A 26,653-nucleotide genomic window follows, 5' to 3' on the forward strand; every position below is an offset into this window, starting at 1 on the left:
AAAAAAAAATGTGTGTAAGAGTTTTGCATTTCTAGGTTCTTACCATTTCAAAGGTGATGGACACTTCAATGTGTTAAGGATGTCTTAACATTCTCTTGTGTTTAACACTTAATTCTATGCAAGTTACCAAAACCACTAGTTGTTTCTCTGTTTCTGTATGCATTGAATTATATTTCTCTAGTTTATTATATGAATATGATTAAGATTTAAAACTTTTAATTGCCTGTTTTCTTCACATTCTTTTTGAAAGAATTATTTTTATGCAGTGTAGGAATCAGTAGATATTTTTTGTAAGGGTCACATAGTAAATGCTTCAGATTTTATGTACTGTTTGTTCTTTTTTTTTTTTTTTAAATAACTACTTTGCTTTTGTAGCACAATTGTGCCAGGTAATATAGAGCAGTTATTATAGGTATTGGATGTGTTCAATCAAGTCTGTTTGGCTGCATCTCAATAAAACTTCATTTATATAAAATGGGCTTGGCTCACAGGAGAGGTAGAGGCCCCAGCCTGCGATGACAGTTTGAATAATTGGTTTGGAAGTGGATATTAGGCTGAATGATGTAGGAATGGCATCCGAGAAGTGGGAAGACCCCTGTCAGCAAGGACCTCAGATGCTGTCAGCAATTTGAATTTGACATCAGACAACGGAGGCAGAAAGGAAAGAGGGAGCTTGTGGCCTGCATCTCTGCTGTCTTTCTCTTCTCTTTTGAATCGGTATTCACAGCTAAATGATACCACCATCTGCAGTATCAATTACTGCAACAGCTTTGTAGATAAAAACATTGAAACCGCTGAACCACTTTCTTTCATTTTCTAGAGATTTACATATAGTAACAACCACTGCAGTTCCTGAGGGACTCTGTCCTTTGTATTATAATGGAAAGTAGGCACCAATACATACAATTTGGCTACAAGTATTAACCCATTTTTGAAAGGTTTTACTTTTTTTCAAACAAATCCTCTAGCTTTAATATAAAAGACAGTTGATTTGTTTGTAAAATCATATTGTGTTGTAGAATCATCTTTGGTTTATAAATTGTGGTCATATTAAAAGAAAATAAGAAATTGATATGTTTTATGACATAATGTTAATCCCAATATAAGCAAAACTGTCTTTTTAAAATTTTACTTTCAGATTTCATTCACAGAGGACCAGGCACTGTCTACAATTACTCTGACTGTTCTTGCGGATGATCTGCCGGAGTTATCTGAGGTCGTGATTGTGACACTCACTAAGATTGTCACAGAAGGGGTTGAAGATCCATCCAAAGCTGCTACTGTTGATGAGAACAGAAGCAAGTCCGTGCTAACCATCCTGCCTAGTGACTCGCCCTATGGCGTGGTTGGCTGGCATACTGATTCTCTCTTCACCAGAGTGCCAGAGCCCACAGGTAAGTCCTGGCAAAGATTGCTTAAGTTCTAATAAAAAGTTTCCTTGGACAATTTGATTATAATGTTTGAAAGGAATGTGAATTTCTTTTTTATATGACTTTTTTAGTTTTATAGTTTATATTCCTTTTAATTTATTTTAAATTTTATAATTATGAGTCACTTTGCAATAATGTTTACTAAAGTGTTTTTAATTTCTTAGAGCATGCTTTTATAATAGAAATGTTAATTTTAAGCTGCATTAGTAGCAAGGATTGGATTTTACTTCCCCTTCTATAGTTTCTTTACTTGTTCTTATTCCACACTCAAATTTCTGTATTTTTAGTAGATGTAGGGGATAGTCAGCTACATTGTGGGGTAGACTTGGTACTGAGGTGTTAATTACATTACCCCAAGCAGTAATTACAGTGATTTCACCCTGTGATGTATATCGTGGCCAGTCCTTACCTCCTTAGAGTGCTGAAATGTTTATGTAAATAACTACTCTTATCCCTTGTTGAATAAACATTTTAATAGGTTATGATCAATCAACCTATTGAAATAAAAAGTTATACATAATATGTATTTAAAATAAATTTACAAAATGGCTTGAACATTTTCAGATAAAAATATGTGCAGATTTCAGATTCCCTTTAATCACAGAGCTCATGGGAAAAGTGGTATGTAGTAATATTCCTGTGACCTTGTCTCTCTGTATGCACAAGACCCCAAAACAATAGACTTTAATAAAATAATGTGCTCAGTCTCATTCAATAAACATTTTGTTGTTGTTTTTTTCGAGACAGGGTTTCTCTGTGTAGTATTGGTTCCTGTCCTGGCTCTCGCTCTGTAGACCAGGCTGGCCTTGAACTCACAGAGATCCGCCTACCTCTGCCTCCCGAGAGCTGGAATTAAAGACGTGTGCCACCACTGCCCGGCCAAATAAACATTTTTAAAACACAGCACTTTGTAGGAATTCCATTGTTCCTTTTGATGATAAACACAATCATTAGAAGCTCTTAGACTGGTAATAAACATTTTTAATGTCTTATATAACAAATTATTTTAAAGAATGAAAAAATAATAGGTTTTAGGGGACACTTTGAACCCTGTCATTGACACCTCACTATAGAAATGAAAACCACTCTTCCAATGATTAGTATTAATTTGTCACTGTGTATTTAAGTACTCCTTTTCAAGAAGTTTCTGAGGACTTGGCAGGTTTCATATCTGTTGTGCCTCCGTATGTCCACTTCTGTAAGGTCCCACCAGACTTACTTCAGCTGCAGGACGTGTAAAGCATGGCAGACTACATTGTAGGGACAGAGGGACTAAAGCAGATTCATGCAAGAGTGGATGGCGATTTTGAGCACGACTTTGGGAAAAAAAGGAGACAAAACATGGAAAACTCCATAGGATGCGGTCCTTGTCTTATCTCTGCCTCCTTAACTGTCTAGACACCGCATTCCACCATGACTGCTTGCAACAATAGCAGAACACAGAACAGCTCATTAACCTGAGGCACGTTTATCTCCTAGAGAACATCACTGTTCTTCAGTTGCATATTGTTCGAGACAAAGGACTATTTGGGGACATTTCCATTCATTTGATAGCGAAACCCAATTTCTTACTGCACATCAATAATCAAGCTACTGAGAATGAAGATTATGTGTTGCAAGATGCAGTAATAATAATGAAAGAAAACAGAAAGGAAACTTATGCTGAAGTTGCCATTTTGCCAGTAAGTATAGATTGTAATAAATATGAGATTAGCTAGCATGCTTTTAACCATAAAATAGCATTTAACCATAAAACTGTAATTCTCTAATAGTTGAAAAAAATCTCACTGAAATATTTTATTATTGGATGGAAAAATGATAGTGTATTTATTGTATTTGTTTTAGAGTGAGAGTGATTTAAATGCATTTGAAATACTGAATTTAGATTGATTATGTGTCTGATTTGTTGGCCACACAAAGATAATTGGTTCACTGCTTTAATAATGGAATGAATTAAATCTCCAAGTCAGTCTAGTTATTTTTATTGTTTGCTTGGCAGGAGAAAATTTTCACTTCATGATGCAATGACTTCAATAAGATGAACATTTACATGATTTGGGTCTAACATTTGCTGGCTACATTTCGTCACCTTGCCCTCTCTCTGTGTGAGGAGGAAAGGAAGCTAGCGATGCAGAGACACAGAGGGACCAGACAGGCAGACACACCTGAAGTAGTGCACAAGAATCGGAGATGCTAGCACTGCTCTTAGTGTCTCATAACATTATTGTAGCATCGAGTGATAAGGACCGGGGATCCGGCTTCCTAGCCCTGGGCTTGATATGCAATGCCACCAAGTATTTAAGTAATACACTTATAAATAACAACGTGTGAGGTTAATAAAGTATGTATTAGACACTGTAAACACATCAGATGCTGTTAAGTAGATGCAGTGATGTTTGTATTCCCATTAGAAGTTTTGGTGATTGTGAGTTACCTGTTATGTGGGGAGGACTGTAGAAAAGCACATAAGGAAGGGAGAGGGTAGGGAGGGCGGGGACTTCCTTTTATTTTTCTGTATGTTGCCTCCATATCTTCATATATTTTTTATTACTTTCACACAAATAAAGTAATTTTTCAAAATTAACTGTAGTATTTCCTTATACCTAGATTTATATCTAGAGCTTCCACTTTTAAAACACATGTAAAATTTGTCAAATTTTCCTAAATTTCTTTCAGGATGTTGTAAATGTGTGATGTAGTCAATAGAGTGAAGTCAAAATTGTGGGACAGGATTTTTAACATTGCCTAATGCAGTTGTGGGTGCCTTGGAAAGATCATCATAAGTCTCGAGCATATCGTAGATTCTGAGGACGTCCTGAGAATGTGTTGGCTGTATTAAAATATTGACAAGAAATCATTTTTATGTCGCAGAGGCATCATGCCTGTATAGTAAGTTAGTTGCTTACTGAAAAATATCAGGTTTACAATGCAAAGGGAATATTGTTTAAAAATGTCAGTTGGGTCTGGAGGAAGATGTCTGCAACTCCAGCTGCTCAAGAGACTGCAGCAAGGTCAGGGTCACCCAGGCCTACATGTTTGAGACTAGCCCTGGGTAAAATTGCTAGGCATCATCTCAGGAGCCGAACAACTGAATAAAACATCTCTCTCCCCACCTCCCAGGATGAGGCTGCGGAACTCGAGGAAGGACTCATTGTTACCATCACCGCGGTGAGCCTGGTGAACCCGGACTTCCCTGCAGAGCAGCCACGTGTGCGGAGGCCAAGGATGGAAATAGCGGAGATAATGATCGAAGAAAATGATGATCCCAGAGGGATTTTCAAGTTTCACGTTACCAGAGTGAGATGAAAATTTTCATATTTATAATAATATAAGTAAGGCTGATCATTGCTGATTTGGCCAATGCCTTTACATTTTTTTCTTTTTATGAAGTAATTGGATTTCTTTGTAGACATATATACAAAGATCAGTATTCAATTTGTATTATGAATGATTTTTAGTTCTCTAAACCAATTACAGAATCAAACATGTTTTTTTTCTTTCATTACATTTTGCTGTGAGTTCTAGGTACTTCCTACACACATGAGAATAATAAATTCAACAAGTTGTTGCTCAGGAGAGTTCTGGACTTTGGCCTGCCTGCCTCTCAACGTCTCTTCTTTTTGCAGGATGCTGGTGGAGTGATTACTGCTCATGAGCTCCCTCCTCCCTTGAACATTCTTCAAGTTCCTGTCATCCGGTTGGCTGGAAGCTTTGAGACAGTACATGTTTATTGGAAAGCAACCCCAGACAGTGCCGGCCTGGAAGACTTTCAGCCATCTCACGGGGCTCTCCAATTTGCTGATGGACAAGTATGTTCATTACGAACAGACTTATTGCTGGTCTTGGCTCTGCTGCAAGCATTTGTGAGCATCTACCACCTAAGGATGCATTAGTGACTGCTAAGTGCATTCTAGTCTGTTTCTCTATCAAATGAAGTTTAATTATTATTAATTACTATATAATGTATTAGTAATCATAGGGAGAAAATTCTTTTTTCTAGATTTTAATGAAAAACTGCATGCAATATATTCTAATCACATTTTCCCCTTCTCTAATGCCTCCCAGATCCTCCCTACCTCACTCAACTCCACACCCTTTCTCTCTTTAAAAAACAAAAACAAAAAGCAAGGAACACACACAAAAACACAAAATGGGAACCAAAGTATACAAGCAAAAGATGACAAGAAGTATGAGGAAAAATGCCTTAAGCATAACGAGACAAAAAGTTTATAGAAGTACCACAGAGTCTGTTTCATGTTGTCCAACTTCTCAATGGCATGGGGCCTACTCTGAAATGTGGTAAATATACCCTGTAGGATTTCACTGGAGAAAACTATTTTTTCCTTTACCAGCAGATGACTTCTTGGATAAGGGTAGGGACCTGTGTCCACTTCTCCCTTTCAGCTCTGGAACCCCATCTGGTTTAGACCTCTGCAGGCCTGTGCATGCTGCCACAATCTCTGTGAGTTCATATGCGCATCAGTCCTGTTGTGTCTGGAAGACGCTGTCTCCGTGAAGTCTCCATCATCATCTCTGCCTCTGACAGTCTTTCTGCCTCCTACAGAGAGAGAATTCTAAGAGACAAGAACCCCACCTCTTTTTGAACTTCTCTGCCATTTGGAATAGAAGTTATATAGTAGGACATCAATAGAAATAGATTATTATTGGCTACAAGTTCTTTTTTTTTTTTTTTTTTTGGTTTTTCGAGACAGGGTTTCTCTGTGTAGCTTTGCGCCTTTCCTGGGACTCACTTGGTAGCCCAGGCTGGCCTCGAACTCACAGAGATCCGCCTGGCTCTGCCTCACGAGTGCTGGGATTAAAGGCGTGCGCCACCACCACCCGGCAGGCTACAAGTTCTTAACAAAAAACATTTTTTAAGCCAGGCGGTGGTGCTTCATGCCTTTAATCCCAGCACTTGGGAGACAGCGGCAGGCGGATCTTTGTGAGCTCAAGGCCAGCCTGGTCTACAGAGTGAGTTCCAGGACAGGTACCAAAACTACACAGAGATACCCTGTCACAAAAACCAGTATATATATTAATGTCTGATGCACTGGTCTGTTTTAGGTCCTTTATTTTATTTCTTAGTATTCATAAATTGATATTATTTTCTATTTATTTACTTTTGATTTAAGATCTGAACAGTTGCAGATTTATATAGTGAATTAGTTACATTAATTACATAATTCTCATTAGTCTCCCCTCCCCGTCCACTGAAACCTTTCTTCCTCCCCAAGTCCCGCTACTACTTTTGTGTCTTTTCCTGTGTGTGACCACCGAGTTTGCTTAGGTGGCTTGCATGAGCGTGGGTGGGAGGTTATTTCCTGGAGCACGGGCTGCTTGTCATTGGCCACACCGGCAAAGAACGTGACGTGATGGCCTCTTCCCCAGCAACCACTCATTGCCTATAGTGCCTCAGGGAGGGTCGGGACTGTAAGGGCCCCCTCCCATCCCTGATGAAATGCTCATGGCCTAGTCTTGTGCACACAACCCCATTTTAGGGAGTTCACGAGTGCAATAGCTTCATCATGTCCGGCGTCGTTCTGTGGAATCCGTCCTCCTCCTCCTCCGGCTCCTAAGATCTCTCTGTCGCACTCTTCCGTGGTGTGATACATCTGCTCTCTATAGAGCCACACCATCTATTAGCATCTGTTCTTGTTGTTCTGACCAGTCCTGAGTCCCTGACTGGCTGCTACCTGCCGCCGTAAGAAGCTTCTTGTGGAAGGGTGAGAGCGGAACTAACCCCTGGGTGTCTACACATGAGTACTTAGGAGGCAGTTTGACATGTCTCTTTAGCAAATCATAGTAATAGGTTCTCCGACTCACGGGCCACAGCTCCAGGCTCTCCAACAGCTGCACACCACCAGGCATGGCTTCCCCCGGGAACGTGCCTCAAATCTGATCAGGAGGCAGTTGGTTGGTTCTGTCACAGTCATGGCACTGTTTCACAGTTGGGATCAGTACGGTGGGTCAGCTCTGCAGCTGGCGAGGCTTCCCTCAGGGCAGGGCTGTGGACAGCTCTTCCTCCCAAGCACTGTGCATTGCACCTCTTACTGTGAAAGCCAGCCGGAGGGAAGGGATTTTCTGCTTAGTGGCGCCTTGATTTCTCTGTTCTGTATCTACGATGTGTGGCTGGCCTCTTCAATGAGAAGTTTGTACCACCAAGGCCTGGTGGGCAACCAGTAACATTGCAATAGGTTGTATTGTTTTATGGACCTCCCTAGCCGACACCTTGAAGGGAGACAGCCCACACCTGGTCCTGGAATTTTTAATAACCTTTGGTGACTTCAAGGAGGCACATTGTGCACGCATACTGGCTATCTCAACTCAAATTCTTCTTAAAATGTCATATAATCTAATAAGCTTACAGAACAGTGGGTTTCCAGTGTTTTCCATATGTTCTGGCTTTGGTGACTCCTCCCCCCACGCCTCTCCACTCTTAAACCTCCCCACCCCCAGTCTCCCCATCCTGACAGTCACATGTGTTCTCTTCTCCTTCGCTTCACATCCCCCCCTTTTAGTCATTCCTTTCTATCTCCCTGACTTCTATTATAGGCACTACAGGTTAAACACACTGCTCTGAGAATTTGAAACTAAGATCCCACACATTGAATATGCAGAGTTCATCTTTCTGGGCCAGGGCAATCTCACCAGTATATTTTTAGTTCCATTTTTTCCTACAAGTTTTATAATTCCAGTTTTTGTCAATGACTAAAATTCCATCGTGTTTGTGTTATACAGTTCCACTATTCATCATTGATAGATATCTAGGCGGGTTCTATTTCCTGGCTCTTGTGAATAGAACAAGAGTGAATATGGATAGATGAGTAACTCTGTAATACAATATAGACAGTCTTTGAGGTGTATTCTCAGGACTAGTATAGCTGGGTCATATGGTAGAGCTCTTTCTAGCTCTTTGAAGAATCTCTACACTGATTTCTATAGTACGTAAACCAGCTTACACACTGCAAACCGTATATATGGGTTCCTCTTTTTCCACAGCCTCACCAGTATTTATTGTTATTTGCTTTTGTTATTATAGGCATTCTGATTGTAGTAAGATGAAACCTCAAAGTAGTTTTAATTTATATATATATTTTTTTAATTTATATTTTCTTGTGGTTAAAAATACTGAATACTTTAAAAAATTTATTCTATGCTTATATGTCTTCTGAGAACTCTCAGATACAGATGTGCTTAAATAAAGAACTTGCAGTATATGAATACTTAATGCTATACAAAACTTCCTTTGTAATTAAAAGACAATGATAGATTAGGAACAAAATAGTTGAAATTTGGGAAAAAATAATATTCTTGCTTCAGGCTAAACAATCAATAAATAAATATAAGGTATTTCCATAGTGTTACCAGTTTTATAAGCTGCATCCCTTATAATAAGTACAAATAGAACAGTTTTATAAATTTTTAAAATCTGTGTGTGCATGTGTATGTGTGTGTGTGTATGTGTGCATGTGTGTGCCTGCGTACAGGCAAGTGTGTGCCACAGAATGTGTGTGGAATTCAGAGGGCAACTTCAGATGTTTGTGCTGACCTTTCGCCTTGTTTGGGACAGAATCTCTCATTCACTACATATGGCAAACTAACTGGCCTGTGAGATTCTGCGGATTCTCAGTTCTCTGCCGCCAATTTTGCCTTAGGAGTGCTTGGATTCCAGGTGCATGCTACTGTATCTGGCTTTACCTGAGTTCTGGAGAGCCAAACTCAGGACGTCACAGTTGCGTAGCAAGCACTGTGCCCACTGAGCCATTTCTGCAGCACACATTCTTAATCAGTGAACAGAAAAGCATGTGGATTGCATGCAGGCTTGTAACGTGTTAAGACAGCAGAATCCACCCACAGTTAGCCCGAATTTGCCTGTACAGAGCTCCATGGCATGTGCCAGCTCACCAGTGGTTCCCAGCAGCTCTGTAACGCTAAAGGACACACAGATGCAGACGTCCCATACACCAAGACCTATATGGTTAATGATTACTGCAGTTAGAACTTTTAAATGTTTTCTGCTAAGCGTGGGGTGAGGGCAACACAAGTATGTAGGAATGTTTGTTAAAGCAGTAGCAACAAAATTGGCTTTTCACTGAAGCAGTGGACTCCAGGCATTTTGTTCCGAGCGTGAGCCTGAAGTCTCGCCATTCACTAGCATTCTTTGTATTCTTATGCTTTCAAAACTTCCTGACTTGGGAAGGAGATGTTTTGTGTTGTATGGTACAGATTTGAAGTGTGGATTCTGTGACAAGCTGCTATATCTAGGTTTCTGCTTGTCTGAGTGTGACATCCCAACTTCTTGCTTTCCCCATTGTTAAATGTTGCAGATAGAAAACAATTTATTTCATGATCAGTGTATCCAAGTACTGTACCGTACCTGCAGGCTACAGACGAAGATGTTAATGTGACGATGCAGCCAGGGTGTTCTTAAGAGCACGTGTGAAATCACAAGCTGGAACAGGTTTATTTATATTCATAAAAATGTTTAACATAGACCTTGATGAGTCTGATTATAAATCCTGATCACAATCATCCAAACCAGCACATTTTTAAAATCATCTTTTATCATTTTTTATCTTCTTGTAAGTTTGATTGAAGCAGTCAGTGATAATGTTTCAAAAAGATTTGTTTTTATTTTAATGAAGTGCATGACTGTGTCGTGGGTTTGTGTGTGTGTGTGAGGTTCCCGAGGAAGCCAGATTAGGGCATCAGATGCCCTGGAATTACAGGTGACTGTGAACCACCCGACTTGGGTGCTGGAAACCAACGTGGACTCACTCCAAGATCAATCTGTGCTCTCCATCACTGAACTGGCTCCTACACACAGTCATTGTTTTATGGTCCTATTTCCTATCATGCAAAATTAATATCAAGCACACTGGGTTTTATGCTTGTGTGGTGGTTGTTAGAAACTGCATACCATTTAGAAACCTTTGTTCAAGAATCCATTACCTGTTATATCACTAATAAAATAGTTTATTTTTATTAAATATGTAATTTATCTTGAAAATAATAGATCTTAAATTTCTAACTTTGAAGAACTATATATATATATATATAATTTTACATGTATTATGGATATAATAAGCAAAAACCTGTTTTTTCTTTTCTACTGTTTTGTTTTCTTCAACTAAAATAATTAAAATATATATATGAGGAAACATTGTTATTACATTATATATCTTTCCCCTCCTCTAATTCTTCCTCCCCTTCCCTCCCCTTTGTGTTTCATAGGTCACTGCACTGATAGAAATAACTATAATTGATGATGGTGAATTTGAACTCACAGAGACATTCAGCATCTGCTTGATGAGTGTGGCTGGTGGTGGCAGACTGGGTGACGATGTTGTGGTCACTGTTGTCATACCCCCGAATGATTCTCCATTTGGAATATTTGGATTTGAAGAGAAGACTGTAAGTTAAATATATCAGGGGACCGCTTTCCTCGGGTTTTCATGTAGTTTTCAGTAAAAAGTATCTTTAATCTTTGTTTTGAAGCTTTTCATTACCCTTCACTTAATGAGTCTCTCTTCAAGATCAGTCTTTTGAGTAGGCAGTTGCTGTAGGAAACACTGAGATACATTGCGAGTCCGTCATATCAGGTGGTTGTGACAGAGAACGGCAGATTCTTTTTTATTGTGTATGGTAGACCGGATGGGCTTCTCATCCGTGTCTTCCATTCTGTTTGCTTTCCTGCCGGTATGCTGTCCTTGTTGAGAGGACTTTCGTCACTGGCCTCAGGTTGCAGCTTAGGATGGGGTGAGTTGGTGAGTCTTAGTCCTAAACATTCCCTGTGCTGGAGTTTTACTTTGGATTATATTGAACAAAATATTGGATTATATTCTCTGCTCCAAGTTTTGATGTTTGTCTTTAGCTTTTTCCTCTTGCTGTTCACTATCTGTTTTCTTCCAAGATGTGAAAGAAGAAATCCACTTATTATAGATTTAGCCCTTGAGTGGAGATAAAAAGCTTAACCAATTGCAAGCAAGAAATGTTTATGTAGCTCTCTCTGTTTGGTGGCAGTTTTTACGTTATCATTCTCTTAAATATAACAGGATAATCTCTATCATAACTATCATTTGTGGTGATGTTATATAATCATTATGACTTTATCTCTTAAAGACAACTCCAGGATAAAATAATCATAAATATCCTTAGGTAGTTCATACTTACTCAGAAACTTTTCTGGCTCAATGTGTCACCATTCACTCTTATCTACTGTATAGTCAGTAATTCATCACGGGTAATCGTTAGCTGCTCAAATGGCCCCATCTTTCCTATTCTGTGTCCAGAAGACTAGAGCTTTCCAACTTGTCTAAGAGATCTCAGTTTTTCAGATACTTGAAAGCTTAAATATAGCCTAAAAGTTACCTAATGATTTTGTCAGTGTAATTACCATTTCACAAGAAATTGGGACTTTTAAGAGTACAATTTTGCTATAACTAAGTAAAACATGTTTTTTGCTTGGAGAAAGAATCAAGCAGAAATCTTTGAGTGACTTGTAATAAACTAATGTTTAGGGGATAGGAAATGTATAGGAAAGGATGTTTTTATAATCTTGTATCATGAGATAAACATCATTATTATTTTGTGATAATTCTAATTACATAATATTTCTTAGAATATTGACATATATAATAATATTTTGGAATATTTTAGTACACATGAGTATGTAATTTAGTTTTTCAAATTTGAACAGGGCTAACTGCTCAAATATTCAATTTGTGAAAACTTATAAAATACTTTCGCTTGTAACATTATCACACTTGAACTTGGACATTGAAATCTGTATTTGTAAGTCACCCCTCCTTTTATGGAAAATTAATTGGATAAAAATAATGTTGTGGTTTAATGTTCAGTTCTTCAGTTGGTGAAGACTCTTTGAGCTTGAACATTTGGTTTATCTTAATTGCTTTTATTAACATTAGTGCTCTAAACCTAAGTTAAGCACAATTGGAGAATTAATCTACTAGCCTCAAGTTACTATTTGTCTTACTCTAAAAGTAAGATTAGATAGCCAGGTCCTAATGTAAGTTTTCTCATAATAACTACAAGGAATAAATGAGTTGATGGGTGTAGAGAACTCATGCCTAGGGTTTGCTTTAGTAAGCACAGCTGATATTTTTACTCTTGGTAGAATTAGTACTAATTGTCACTCGACCCTGTACATTTGTTTTTATTATATCCTGTCTTTCTTACCACAAAGTACCCTACTTTCTAACATACATGTGAAACATGCAGTACTGTGCACAATGAATAGTATTAGTTTGTGACAGATTAAAAAGAAAACCGAAAAACATTGAAAAAAGATTATTAATGTAAACCCATCAAAATAAAATACTCACAAGGGCAATGTGTAAGAACATAGACATGTGGATATCTATGCATATTCCAAACTAAGCAGAAAATATGCATACAGGTTGTTTATAATTGATTCCTTCCTTCATTAGAAGATATTTTTTGTGCCTAAGGAGTAGCATGAACAATACTTGGTGTGGAGTCAAAACACTTGAATTAGATTTGAGTCTTGTTTTACCCAAATATGTGTACATATCTGATCTTCAAACTTCTGTCTGTCTGTCTGTCTGTCTGTCTGTCTCTCTTTCTCTCCTCAGCTTTTTGAGACAGGGTTTCACTGTGTAACAGCCCTGGCTGTCCTGAAACTCGCTTTGTAGACCAGGCTGTCCTCGAACCCACTGAGATCTGCCTGCCTCTGCTGGGATTAAATGTGTGAGACACCACTGCCCGGCTGATCTTCAAATTTCTCAGAGTTCTCTGGGGCTTAAATAAAATAAATTGTGCAAAAATTAACACAACACAACACACACACACACACAGAAATATCACAATAAAAGCTTAATGAATACCAGTTATTTCCAAATCTCTGTTCTTGATTCTAACATGGAGCCTAGTGAACAAACAAACACAAAAACAAGATTGTACTGTGTTTGGTAAGTTTCTGTGTTCAAAGTGGAAAGTATTGTGTTACATTTCACACCTACATAGCTGAGCTTTATAGACTGCACTTGGCCTTTGCTGCCTAAAGTGAACATGTAGAATTCACTCATACTTGATCCTTAATAAAGAACTTCAGAAGAAGAAATACTACTGCTGGTAAATTAATGTAGTGAGTCTCCAGTAATAAGGTGGCTCAGGAGAGAAGTCATTGGGAGCATCTGAATTCAAATGCCAAAGGCCTACATGAAGGTCAAACCTGAAGTAGGAACATCTGTAATCCCAATACTTTTATGGTATCTTAGTTATTTTTCTGTTGCTGATGAGCGACACCATGACCAAGGAGACTTAGAAAAGAAAGCATTTAGTTGGGGGCTTGATTGCAGTTTCAGAGGATGAATACACAGCCATCATAGTTGGTAGTGTGGTAGCAGGCAAGCAGGCATGGTGCTGGAGCCATAGCTGAGAGCTTATGCCTAATTCACAAGCTGGAAGTAGAGAGGCAGACACTGGTCCTGGCATGAGCTTTTGAAACCTCAAAGTCCACCTCCAGTGACACATCTTCTCTGAAAAGACCACACCTCCTAATCCTTCCCCAAACAGTTCCACCAACTAGGGACCAGATTTTCAAATATATGAGCCTATAGGGGCCATCCTCACTCAAATCACCACATAGGGAGAAGTGGGAGGCGCAGAAGAATCCCTGGAAGTTTGTTGGTTAGCTAGCCTAGTGTATGCAGTGGCAGCACAATGAAGAGACCCTGTCTCAAGCAAGGTGGAAAGCAAGGGCCAGTGCTCAAGGTTGAACTCTGATGGCCATACATATATAGTGGGACATGTACACCTGCTTTCACACACAGCAAAGCACACACCACACACACGATACACTCAAAAAACCTAAAGAATGAGAGAGAGAGAGAGAGAGAGAGAGAGAGAGACAGAGAGACAGAGACAGAGAGAGAGACAGAGAGAGAGACACACACACAGAGAGACTGACTATTGTTTGAAACCATTTTATTAATTTGGACTCTCTTCCATCCCTCTAATCAAAATTGTTTTTTAAGTATTTCTTTTTCTGATAGAGACAAGCAGCTTAATAAAAACTTCAATTCACTAAAGTTGGTAGTCGACTGACCATTTAGAGGATAGTCTATACCTGGATATTCCTATTACTTAGGAAATCTATATGCTGTAACAAAGAGCCCCCAAATTTCAGTTCCTTTGTCCTTAGTGTTTGCCTCTTTATACAAGAGTTTTACAGTAGTGTGCCCATTTTTCTGATTGCCATGGACCCCTCTTCTTCAACTGGCACCCCAGGCATAAGATTATTCCTCTCTCTGCCTACCAGCCTTTTAAAGGTCTTGGGAGCATCTTCAGTATTCACCTACAAGTGGGAAGACAGCAGAGGTGGAGGATTGTGAGGAAGTTTGAGTGTGCTAGCAACTACAATCACTTCTACCAGTGACAATGCAGCCACTTCGCTCCACCTAATTTCAAGAGCAATTTGAAATACCCAGTAGCCTAATGTATAGGAAAGGAAAATGCGTTTGAGAGAACCTTTTCCCTCCTACATGTTAGTATGTCATGAATAGAATTCTAAATTCAAAACTACAATGATCACAAACAAATAAGATTATTTCTATTTTTTAATGTGTTCGCCTTAAATGGATTTTATTTCTTGTAGGTAATGGTTGATGAATCCCTTTTGTCTGATGACCCTGATTCATATGTGACATTGACGGTCGTCCGGTCCCCAGGAGGAAAAGGAGCTGTCCTACTTCGTTGGGCTATAGACGAGAAGGCCAAAGATGATCTCAGTCCTTTGAGTGGGACACTTCATTTTGATGAGGTACAGCCAGGCTCTCAGTTCCTATAACTCATTTCTTCTTTTTATAGAGCACTGTGGTATTGTTTATGAATTCACATGCTAGTGTTCAGTATTTCTTTTTCTTTTTTTATTCATGTGCATTGAGAGGAAGTGGGAGGAGACAAGGAAAAATGGAGGGAGAAGGAAGGAGGGGTGTCAGATTGCAGAATGCAGACCCTGTCTCTGTAACACAGTCCAAAGTGACTTTCTGTCACATTCCCTGACTGCCTGAAAAGGCCGAGTCAGTAGACAAACCAAGTGTCTGGTGTCATCCCTAATGCCAACAGTTCCGCAGCCATTCCATACATTTTATCACTGAGCCTCATTTTCTGTTTTCTTTCTTTTTTTAAAGATTTATTTATTTATTTATTATGTATACAGAAGAGGGTGCCAGATCTCATTACCATGTGGTTGCTGGGAATTGAACTCAGGACCTCTGGAAGAGCAGTCAGTGCTCTTAACCTCTGAGCCGTCTCTCCAGCCCCCTATTTTCTTTTAAATTTGCTCTTTTACTATCCTAAGTGTGCAGAACTTTCACAATGAGTCAAAACATTGACAGTGAACAGTCTTTAAGACAATGCCAAATCTATAAACATCTAGCTAACATATTAAGTGCACACAATAGCCAGATCATCTCAAGGGGAATCTCAAGTTTACAGACTTAGATTTTTAAAGCCATTGGCCCTTTGATAACATGGCTGAGATAATGTCCTAAGTATCTGCTGCGGTGATGTGGGTTAGGGCCACACTCAAGAGGACTGGCTCTGCCCTGGCCAGGACTGTCTGTCTGTCTGCTTACCATCTGCCCATTCCTGCCGCCCTTGCGCCCTTTGGTTAGCACTGCACCCAAGAGGCCCCCGGGTGTTCCTGTCCTCTCGTGCCTTTCCCTTAGCTGAGCGATTCTGAAGAACAGATTTTAGGGTGTGCTGTGAGAAGAGAACCAGTCCTCAAGGGAAAGAAAGAGGAGAGGGAAGGAAGTGTACTGGGGATGGAATTGGATTTTGGAGATGATGAGGACACATGCATTCTAACCTCTCTCCCCTCTGCATCTGAGAAGGCAATGCAGCATTGGTTACACACTTTGGATTAGCTGACAGCTCGTCCCCTTTCATGTCAGGTCTTTGCCTCCACCTCACAGTGTGCGGCTTCATGGAGATTGGTTTTGCAACCGCAGCTTTAAGACTGCTGTTCATATATAGATGTATGTAGTAATAGAGCTATTATAATGAACCCCATTTTATAAGGAGAATATATATATTTTTTAATTTTGTGAGAGCTTCTAGAAAAATCTGGCTTCTTGCCTGAGACCTTACCTGGTGTTCTCATGGAAGCCTCTCAGTGCTGGGATACAGTGCTTTGCTCTCATCCCCATCAATTTAGTCGTCGTCTTCCGGTTGTGCCCCTGTGATGTCCACACATTGGAAGAAGGAAAGTCTCCTTCAATCAACCCACTGTCACTTCCGCTCAGAAGTCTTTTTTTTCCATGCTTATGTTTTTAGTAAGTAAAACAAACAAAACAACCATGTGCTCTTGGTATAAACCTCGAAAGTACAGAGCGATGAAAATTAAGTGAAATCTCTCCACTCCTCCTGCGATAACCATCATTGACAGTTTCCTTTATATCCTTTCAAAACATATGTACCTTCTTCTTCCACACATGGAATTTGTGCTCTGCAATTTTTCTAACTTGCTGCTTTATATTACAGTTTAAATCAAACATTTACTTTCTATGCTAACCAAATTGCATTAAAAACTTGGGTAATGCCTGGTGGTGATGGTACATACTTTTAATCCCAGCACTTGGGAGGCAGAGTCAAGCATATCGCTGTGAATTTTAGGCTCGCCTGGTCTACAGCATGAGTTCTAGGACAGCTAAGGCTACACAGGGAAACCCTATCTCAAAAAACAAAACCAAACAAAAAACAAAACAAGAACAACAACAAAATCTTGGGTCAATACATTCTTTTGCTGAGTGTATACTGCTAACGCCTCCCGACTCCCACAGCCTCTCTGTACCATGGCTTTGTAGTTCAGAGATTTACATCTGTCCGTCAGTCCTTTCATGGCCGTTTCTACATGATGACAGATTTCTTAGGTCACCCGTGTTTGTGTTCATTTTGTCTACTGCATTTCCTTTCAATTGTGGTTCTCTTGTAATATGGGAAGCGACCAGGGACAAATTTTACACCCAGTGAGACTAACTGAAACCTTCTTCCTACTCAGGATCCAGGTAAATTTATTAATGTTGATCACATTTGCTTTCCAAAGTACAAAACAAGAATAGCAGTGTTTAACCAGGCAAGGCATAAGGACTGCGGGAATAGTCTTTGTAAGCAGGCTAATTTCCAGACACTTCGAAGTACCTAATGAAAGAGATGCTATTTAAAAAGAGTTAATGAAAATAGCTGTTTGCTCTCCATGCGGTGAAGCTCGTCTTTCCTACATCATGTGCCTAAAATTGAATAACTTTGAAGTTCCATAGCATGCAAATAGTGTGTTTCTGCCTCTCTGAGACAGCCTGCAGTGTGATTCCCAAGCTGCTGCTCCATATATTATATATATAGCTTTTGTGCAGAATATGAATAATAAAAACTTTAAGGAAAAAATTTCCAGGATCAAATATCTTTGAAAACTCTTGATTGAATTAAGGACAATTTTTTTTTTAAAGGGATTTGGTGAGAAGTCTTTTTTTTTTTTTTTAAAGAAACTTTGTACTTAAGTGAATTTTGAATCACTAGTAGAGGTTTTCTGAGCTCATCTCCCCATGAATCATTCCCATTACCTCTTTGTGCCAGAGTCATTGTTATCATTTATAATCAGCATTACAAAACTGTTGATTTGGAGTGACAGCCTTTCCCTCCACTTACCAGCTGTTACTTATATTGAGAACTGGAGATTTTGTGACATGAAAGGTTGCCTTGCATGTTTCCTAGAAGGCAGTGTGAATATACAGAATATAGTAGATTCTTATGATTCGTGGAAGGGTTGTTAATACTTCTGCATTTGTGGGCTGCACCTACTCACTAAAATGGATTTGTATTCCTTGGCAAACATGCCTTATGCTCTCCTAGTCATTTGCTAACACAGGGAGAATGATGGAAAATTCAGTTTTCATATTTTGTACATTCCTTGCTGAGGGAAGACAAAGAATGGACTTGTTTCTACCTCACAATGTAAACAAAAGTCCTTCTAATATAGTCTGTTTAGGGTGAGTTTTCTTCATTTGTGGGTTTGTGATTTCACTGTTTAAAGTGATTCCCAGTGTAGTGTTGCAGTCTGGTGTTTGTGAGCATAAAGAAGGCTATGATATGACATAAACAGCAGATGTGTGCTAGATAAACTGTGCTCAGGTAGGAGTTACGGTCCTTATTTAACACAAAAACACGTTAGAACAACTCTAGGTTTGGGATAATATTCATACATTTAGTAACAACCAAAAAGTACCCCAAAGTTGATTTAAGGTTGCAAATAACTTTTAGAGAACAGGTGAACTTACTGTTTAAGGATGGACACATTCTGGGGTACCTTAGAGAAGTGTCTGAATGCACGAATAAGGATTGCAAGAATATTTGTGGTAGCATTTATTAAAATAGTAAACAACCAATTAGATGAACATAAATGTGTAACTATAATCCATGGACCCTCCATAGTAATCAAAAGACCAACAGAATCCACCGAGGGAAGCACGGATGGCTCCGGCAGCCTAGTACACCAAAGGGAAACTGCAGAAGTGGAGGATGCGCCTAACAGAATGACGGGAGGGGCAGCTTTGAAAAGCAAGAGTGAAATGGAGATATAAAAGGAGACGAGGAGAACATAAACTAAAGGCTGTGTGCTCTCCAGTAGAGCTAGGGCTATAGACAAATGTAGGGTGAATGTAAGCTGTGTCTAGGGGGTACAAGAAAAACATTTATTGACACATAAAGTGAGTAATATTTGTGACTTACCATTAAAGATAAAAATACCTATCAGGAAAATGTAAAGTATCTAGGAATATGTTCAGTAGGAGACAAGCGAGACGTACGTGAAAATAGAGAAAAACAAAGCATTAACCTTGCAGATAAATGATAACTACAGCCTGTAACAGAAACCCCGGCTTCTGGACAGAGATGCCAGATTCTCATGGGTTAGGCCTCTGCTGTTGCCTCGAGGCAGATTGCCAACCAGGTAGGCACCACCACCCTGACATTGGTGAAGCCAGGAGCTTTTTCAGAGGTCATGGGCAGCAGCCCTCCCAAGGACTGTCAATCACGGCTATGAAATGGTCTCCTTTGCACGTAGCACACTGTGTCGTTCAGTCAGTCCTGTGACCTTGGTCTCTTTGGGATGTGAACACTTAGCTCGACAAGTTTGGATTTTCAATGCTGGAAATTTTTCAATAAATTTAAAAATTGTGCAATTTTTTCACCTTTCCCCCCCTCAAGAAACTAAAATAAAATTTGTAGTTAGAGGTAATTTTTATATTGCAATTCTTCCTTCATATAATTCCTAACTGTATGTGACAAAAATGAATTCTTAAGCAGTTCATATAAGTTCAAAAATCTTATTTTTCTAATGAGAACATTTAAGATTTGATTTTGTTACTGTTTTTTTTTTCTTTTTTGAAACTGTCTTTCTCTTGTTCAAATGCTGTAGACTGAGTCCCAAAAGACCGTGACATTGCATACACTTCAGGCCAGTGCACTGGGGGCGGACAGGCGCTTCACCATTGAGCTGAGTGCAGCTGATGAGATAGAGATATCTCCAATGAAAGGTAAGAAAAACTCACATAGTTTTTGAAATTAAAAGTATCCAAAATAAGTAGTTACAAAGGTAGGCAATGCTCGATTTTAGAATTTTTTAAAATGTGCTTCAGTGTAAATATACATTTTTATCTACATTATAGACAAAGTTTTAAAAATTAAAATTATAATGCAATACTTGCAATTTATAGAGTCATGGATCAAAGATAATATACCACTAGGGATTTTTGTTTGTTTTGTTTGTTCATTATAGTGATGCTTATAAAATAAAATATGTCAGCTACATGATTAAACAGTAGTAAGCTGTTAAATGTCACTATACATTGTAGCAGAAAAATTCTTCACTACACTAAAATAAAGAACAATTAACTTTTAATTTAAAATTCATGATTAAAAATTGTGTGCATGTATGTTCATGTGGGTTTGTGCATGGGAGTACAGGTGCGTATGCAGGCCTGAAGAACTGAATCTCCCCGGGACTGCAGTTACCTTGAGTTACGAGCTGCCCTACATTTGGCGCCTCTGAGCTGGAGTTTACAGGGTTTGGGCTCGCTTGTTGTGGAAGCTGGGACTGAGGCACTCTTAACTTCTAGATCACCTCTCCTCTCCCAAGAATTCCTAATTACACAGATAATTGCTGTGTTATGAAACTGGACTGCATAGCAGTATGCTCAATATAATTCCATTTTGTTATGTTTTTATATTAGATGAATTTTGAATTATTAACCTTGAAATGCTGATAGTGATGCTTGATTGCCTATAATTTTAATTTATTTATAGCAATCATATAGTGCATAATTTTAAAAATTACCACACAAAGTTTGATTATGATAGTCTATGTCTACACCTTTTTATCTAAAATTAATCACTTGGCTATTTTAATATTTCAAAATTAGGTATCATAATTCTTAGATCTTTATAGAAAAGACAGGTCTTTAATGATTTCATCATGCTATGAGTAATATAACAACAAAAAGGATAAGAAAGTTTTAAAATGGAAATTTGCTTATTGTTACACAGTCCTTTTATAACATTGAAACTTCATGCTAAACAAGGCTCTGGGACCACAGTGGATGCTGTTGTCTGGAACATTCTCAGAAGGGTATAGACCCCTGGGATGGCTGGTTACTCTTCCTGTGTATTAGCCCATAGTATTGACCAGCCTGTGAAACAGTCATGTCAAGGCACCATATCCTGCATAAGTTTTAATCTAGGTCAGTGAAATCTCATTAAAATGCCAGGGCTGATGTTGCATAGGATGACTCTGCACAGAATAAGAATATATCCATGGGGCTGTAGAAGAATTTCTAAATGGTCTTATTAAATAAAAAACATGGAGCCAGATATAAGGATTAAAGCCTGAGAGGGATCAGAGGAATAGGAACAGCCTCAAGCTAACCTCACCTCACCAACTCTGCAGCTTCCAAGTGCAAGTGACTTCCTGTCTACCCACACCTATATGCCTTGATGTTCTACCATCTGATTTGCTCTCTATCCAGCTACATCACTTCCTTTTCCTGCCTAGCTCTGTCACTTCCTGTCTGTCTGTACAGACCTCCAGACCTCCATGGTTAACTAGTGTTGGAATTTAAGGTGCGTGCCACCACACCTGGCTCTGTTTCCAGTGTGGCTTTGAACTCACAGAGATCCAGACAGATCCCTGCCTCCCAAGTGATAGGATTAAAGGGATGTGCTACCATTGTCTGACTTCTTTGTTTACTTATACTTGCTTGTTTTTCCTCTGATCTCCAGGCAAACTTTATTTATTAAAGCACACATAAAATATCACATTTCAGCACAAATAAAATATCACCACATGAGGCAAGGTAAACATTATCAACATAAACAAACTCTGACTGTATTAGTGTCTCATTGTGGCATCCTTCTAGATGATAAATCACTCTTAGTTTCATTAAGCCATTGCAAGGAATGCAAATGTACAATAATCTGTTTATGGTTTTTGATTTTGTTTCCTATGGAACTCCAATGTGTGCTTCTGGGAACAATCTTCATCAAATTATGGCTAAGTTGTTGTATGTATTCTCCAATTATTAGATAGTTTAGTTTACCTTGTAATAATAATAAGTAATCAGCTTTGTGACTAGTAGTCAGGAAATTAAAAGTTAAAAAAAAAGGTCCTAAAGAATTCTTACTTTGGCCACAGAGGCCACTGACAAAGCCACACAGCCAACAGCAAAGGATGAATACTTCAGGAGTCAGTTCATGCCCATGGTAGAGGAGAGCTTGCTTACCATGCAGCCAACAGCAAAGGATGAATACTGCAGGAGTCAGTTCATGCCCATGGTAGAGGAGAGCTTGCTTACCATGCAGCCAACAGCAAAGGATGAATACTGCAGGAGTCAGTTCATGCCCATGGTAGAGGAGAGCTTGCTTACCATGCAGTGTGAGTAGGATTTTTGCCAAGCTTCTCCTGGCTGCTTTTGCAAGTGTGATTATGGGAAAGTCTGAAAAAGCTCCGGTGCCTCAATGTGCTTTGCTACCCTCTTGGTGAAAAGCAGGTAACAGCGCCTGCCTGCCACTATTGACATTTGAGTTTAACTGGTTAGTGTGTGTGCACGCATACATGTTTGCATCAAACTGTGCTATATGATATTAAACTCAGGTAGTGCATCAATAATCATTCGAGGAGATAAGAGTGCATCAGAAGTTGGGATTGCTTCATCATCTAGAAACATCATTATTGGGGAACCCTCAGCAACATATAATGGCACTGGCATCATCAGGTGAGGATTTTTATGTTTTTTTTTTCCTTTATTTATTTGAATGGCCTAGAGCAGGGGTTCTCAATTTGTGGATCAAGATCCCTTTGGGGGTTGCATATCAGATATCCTGCTTATCAGATATTTATATTACAATTCAAAGCAGTAACTAAATTACAGGTATAAAGTAGCAACAAAATTAAATTTATGGTTGGGGGTCACCACAACATGAGAAACTGTATTAAAGTCTCACAGCATGAAGTAGGTTGAGAGCTACTGCCTAGAGTACCATTCCCAAATGTTCATAATACTCACTGTCACATTACATACAGGTAAGCATTGTGTGGAGAACAAACTTCAGGCAGAAACTAAAACCTGTACCCAAGCTGTCTTGATGTGAGGTCACAGGTGGCCTTGCTCTCACTTAGGGGTGAGCCACATAGCTCACAACAAAGAGAGTTCATGGGGGTAAAATTAGACAGCCCCACTCTGTCACTGCATACACGAGGACTTAGTTCCTCTAAAAGCTGGAAAGTATGCAACTTTTATCCCAATACTTGCACAGATCTTTGTGAATCTGAGGCCAGCCTGGTCTGCATAGCTAATTTCAGGCCAGATAGGGCTACATAGTGAGATCCTATCTCAAAAAAAAAAAAAAAAAAAAAAAGCCCAAATGTAGAAAAGGTATGATAAATAAAAACAAAATTGAGTTTATTTCAGGAGTAAGCATATAGATTATTGGGATGAAAACAAGATAAATTCACTTAACTGTCTTAATTGCTACAGAGCAAACATTTGATAAATTTAGTAGCAAACCATGATTTAAGCAAAAATGCAAGACTTAACTTTTTCAATACAGCATAGCACAACTACAAGTTTTAAAGCATTCTGTCTTAGAACAGGAAGAGTACCAAAATGCACAGTCTCCTCCTGTCAGGCCCTTTTCTAAGGGTATGAATTAGTTCAATAATACCAAAATATAACACATATTGTATAAGGATATTAAAGAGGAAAATGTCCAATTATAAGTGGGGAAGCTTTATGAATGGAAACTCTATAAAATTAAGCCTTTATCATCATTAACCTGCTCATTCATTAAGATTATTAGGCAATAGGTTTATGTGTAAGATTCTGCTGCATTTTCAGATCATACAGCTAATAGAAAACCATTTCAAGTGAAAGTATTAAGAGTGTGTGCTTCTCCAGGCAGAGCCTGGCACGTAACTAAACCAGCATGATTGTGGGCAGGTTTGTCTCCCCACATTTCCCACCGAGGAATGAAGCAGCAGTGGCGTAGCTGGGTTGGCCTGGGCATTTGATCTTGGCAACTGTCTGAATTCCATCCCTGGTATGGACTTCATCCTTTTCCACGAGTCTGCACGTGTTCTGTTCTTCAGAGAACTTGTTAGGCTGTTCATCATCTATGTGGATGTTAAATCAAATCCATAAATGCTATTTCTATCCCTTTAAAGCTTCAGGTTTAGTGCTCATTTTTGTCCCTGTTTTTGTTGAGGTAGTGAAATGCTAGCTTAGGAATTCTGACATTACTATCTTCCAATTCTAAGACTTTTGCCTCCTTTACCATTGATTGGTAAGGTTATTTAAAGGCATAAGATTCTTGAGATAGTCAAAATTGGTTTAAAGGCACAGAAACTGTTTAGGACATATCATTAATTAAAAATGTACTAAATATATAACCATGTACTGTTGTAGCCTTGTTCGTGGCCCAGAAGTCTCAGGGGAGATCACGGTGCACTGGAGGATATTTCCTCCTTCCATGGGGGAGTTTGTTGAAACATCAGGACAGCTGACAATTCAGGACGGACAGTCTGAAGCTACTGTAGTAATTCAGGTACCAGTGTGATTGCCTTCTGTCAGTGTGTGTGTGTGTGTGTGTGTGTGTGTGTGTGTGTGTGTGTGCGCGCGCGCGCGTGCGCACGCGCTTGTAATTAGAGGGAGGTATAGACGAATTTATAAACAGTCTTATTAAATAAGAAACACAGAGCCAAATGCAGAGGTAATAGCCAAAGAGATCAGAGAAATAGCAAAGAGCCACGACTACCTTATCTTACCACCTCACCATCATTGCTTCCCCAGAGAGAGCTTCTTCCCATCTAACTTGTGTTTTTATTGTCTTCCTGTTCTGCCTTCTCATTGACTCTAAGCCCAGCCACATGATTTCCTCGTCACTGCCTGTCTATACAGACCTCCAGGTCTCTATGGTTGGTACTGGGATTAAAGGCTCTGTCACCGTCCTTGTCTGTGTCCTTGACCACACAGAGACTCTGCCTGCTATGTGATCGGATTAAGGGCGTGTGCTACCACCGCCTGACTGCTGTTTATGGCTATGTGACCTCACTATGTGACCTCTGATCTCTCTGATCTCCAGGCAAACTTTATTTATTAACATACAAATAAAATCACATTTCAGCACAATTAAAATATCACCACATGGAGGCTACAGAATCCATGGCTGTTTCTATGGACAGGACACTTCTTTACATTTTACACATTCTTCCGTGAATGGCTTTTATTTTTATTTCTTTTAACGTCTCCAGGCTTTGGATGATGACATCCCTGAGGAGAAGTGTTCCTATGAGTTTCGGCTCACTGGAATCAGTGAGGGTGGAGTGCTGAATGAAGCCAGTATCACCGCCGACATCACCATGGTGGCCAGTGATGACCCCTATGGGCGGTTCTCGTTTTCACACCAGCAGCTTCGAGTCTCAGAAGCAGCACAGAGGGTATGGTGTGGACTACTTCAGCTCTAACTGTTCCTTTGGTTTCTAGTGTGCTGAGCAGTCTCTAAAAGGCATTTCCTTTTCGTTCCTTTTCTAAAGCGTTTCGTTTCTTCCTAGTATCACTATTATAACATGTAATTTCTATAATTGTGTAGAGTTCATTTTAATTCCAACATAATCCCAGTAAATAGACTCTTTAATTAGCGATGATTTGTTCAGTGAATTAAACATTCACATTAAACAGGTAAGCAATTTTCTCCTAGGTTAACGTCACAGTTGTCCGCTCAGGTGGCTCTTTTGGACGTGTGCGAGTCTGGTGTGAGACTGATAGCAGGACGGCCGAGGCGGGCTGGGACTTTGTTCCCATGTCAGGGGAGCTCCTCTTTGAAACCAGAGAGAGGGCGAGAAGTCTGCACGTTGAAATCCTTGATGACAACCTTCCTGAAGGCCCCGAGGAATTTGCTCTTGCCATTACCAAAGTGGAACTCCAGGGAAGGTAAAGGCCAGGAAATGAGGGTGTGTGAGGAGAAAGAAAGAGGGGAGGCGCTGGGTCAGGACTGAACAAAGAAATTAGGACAGATTACAACTTTCATGATTCTCTGAACTTTATTCCCCTGCTTCCGTGCTGAGAGAGCACAGTCCTGTCATGTGCATCTGCAAAGCCAGGGAACTGATGATGGTGTGGCGTCTCTCCGTTCCTGTGGAGGAGTTAGCCTGACTGTTTCCTAGGGAGTGGTCATCTGGTGGGGGGGCAAGAATTGCTTCCCCCTCTGGACCCATGAACGAGTGAGAGTGGGAGGCAGTTCTCCTTGGTCTACTGAAGTCTGTACTGTCTTCTCGGTGGGTAAATGAGATAGATCCTTGAGATAGCAGCTTAAACTGGAACAAAACTGAATGGTAGTTGACAAACTGGTGCAGCATGTTCTCAATGAAGAATCAGAATCCACCATATTGAGGCTTGTTCCTTCCCTGGAGCGGCTTGACCAGCAGAACAGGAGGCTTTACTAGCACAGTGAACTGCTCTCGCTTGAATCCCTGAGTTTACGCAGGGTGCAGGAGGGGACCCTTTCCCAGAATAATGCATGGATTCAGAGAAGACTGCAAGTTTTCTTAGACATTTTTAAAATATATGTTCATTAGTTACACATTGTCTTAAGAGTTTCTGTTGCTGCAATGAAACACCATGACCAAAAAGCAA

At 39.5% G+C, this 26,653-nt stretch overlaps 1 protein-coding gene across 1 annotated transcript in view; it reads left to right on the forward strand.

Moving 5' to 3' along the window:
* Adgrv1 (adhesion G protein-coupled receptor V1) overlaps positions 1–26,653 on the forward strand; it is a 508,750-nt gene that overhangs the window by 133,929 nt on the left and 348,168 nt on the right. Inside the window, 11 exon segments of the mRNA XM_037209551.1 lie at positions 1,139–1,394; positions 2,910–3,112; positions 4,551–4,727; positions 5,057–5,239; positions 10,665–10,844; positions 15,070–15,234; positions 19,888–20,005; positions 22,618–22,738; positions 24,428–24,566; positions 25,273–25,458; positions 25,719–25,951. Of these exon segments, the coding sequence (XP_037065446.1) occupies positions 1,139–1,394; positions 2,910–3,112; positions 4,551–4,727; positions 5,057–5,239; positions 10,665–10,844; positions 15,070–15,234; positions 19,888–20,005; positions 22,618–22,738; positions 24,428–24,566; positions 25,273–25,458; positions 25,719–25,951 (1,961 nt within the window).

The sequence above is a fragment of the Peromyscus leucopus genome, chromosome 11 (genome assembly GCF_004664715.2).
Source record: "Peromyscus leucopus breed LL Stock chromosome 11, UCI_PerLeu_2.1, whole genome shotgun sequence".
NCBI lineage: Eukaryota > Metazoa > Chordata > Mammalia > Rodentia > Cricetidae > Peromyscus > Peromyscus leucopus.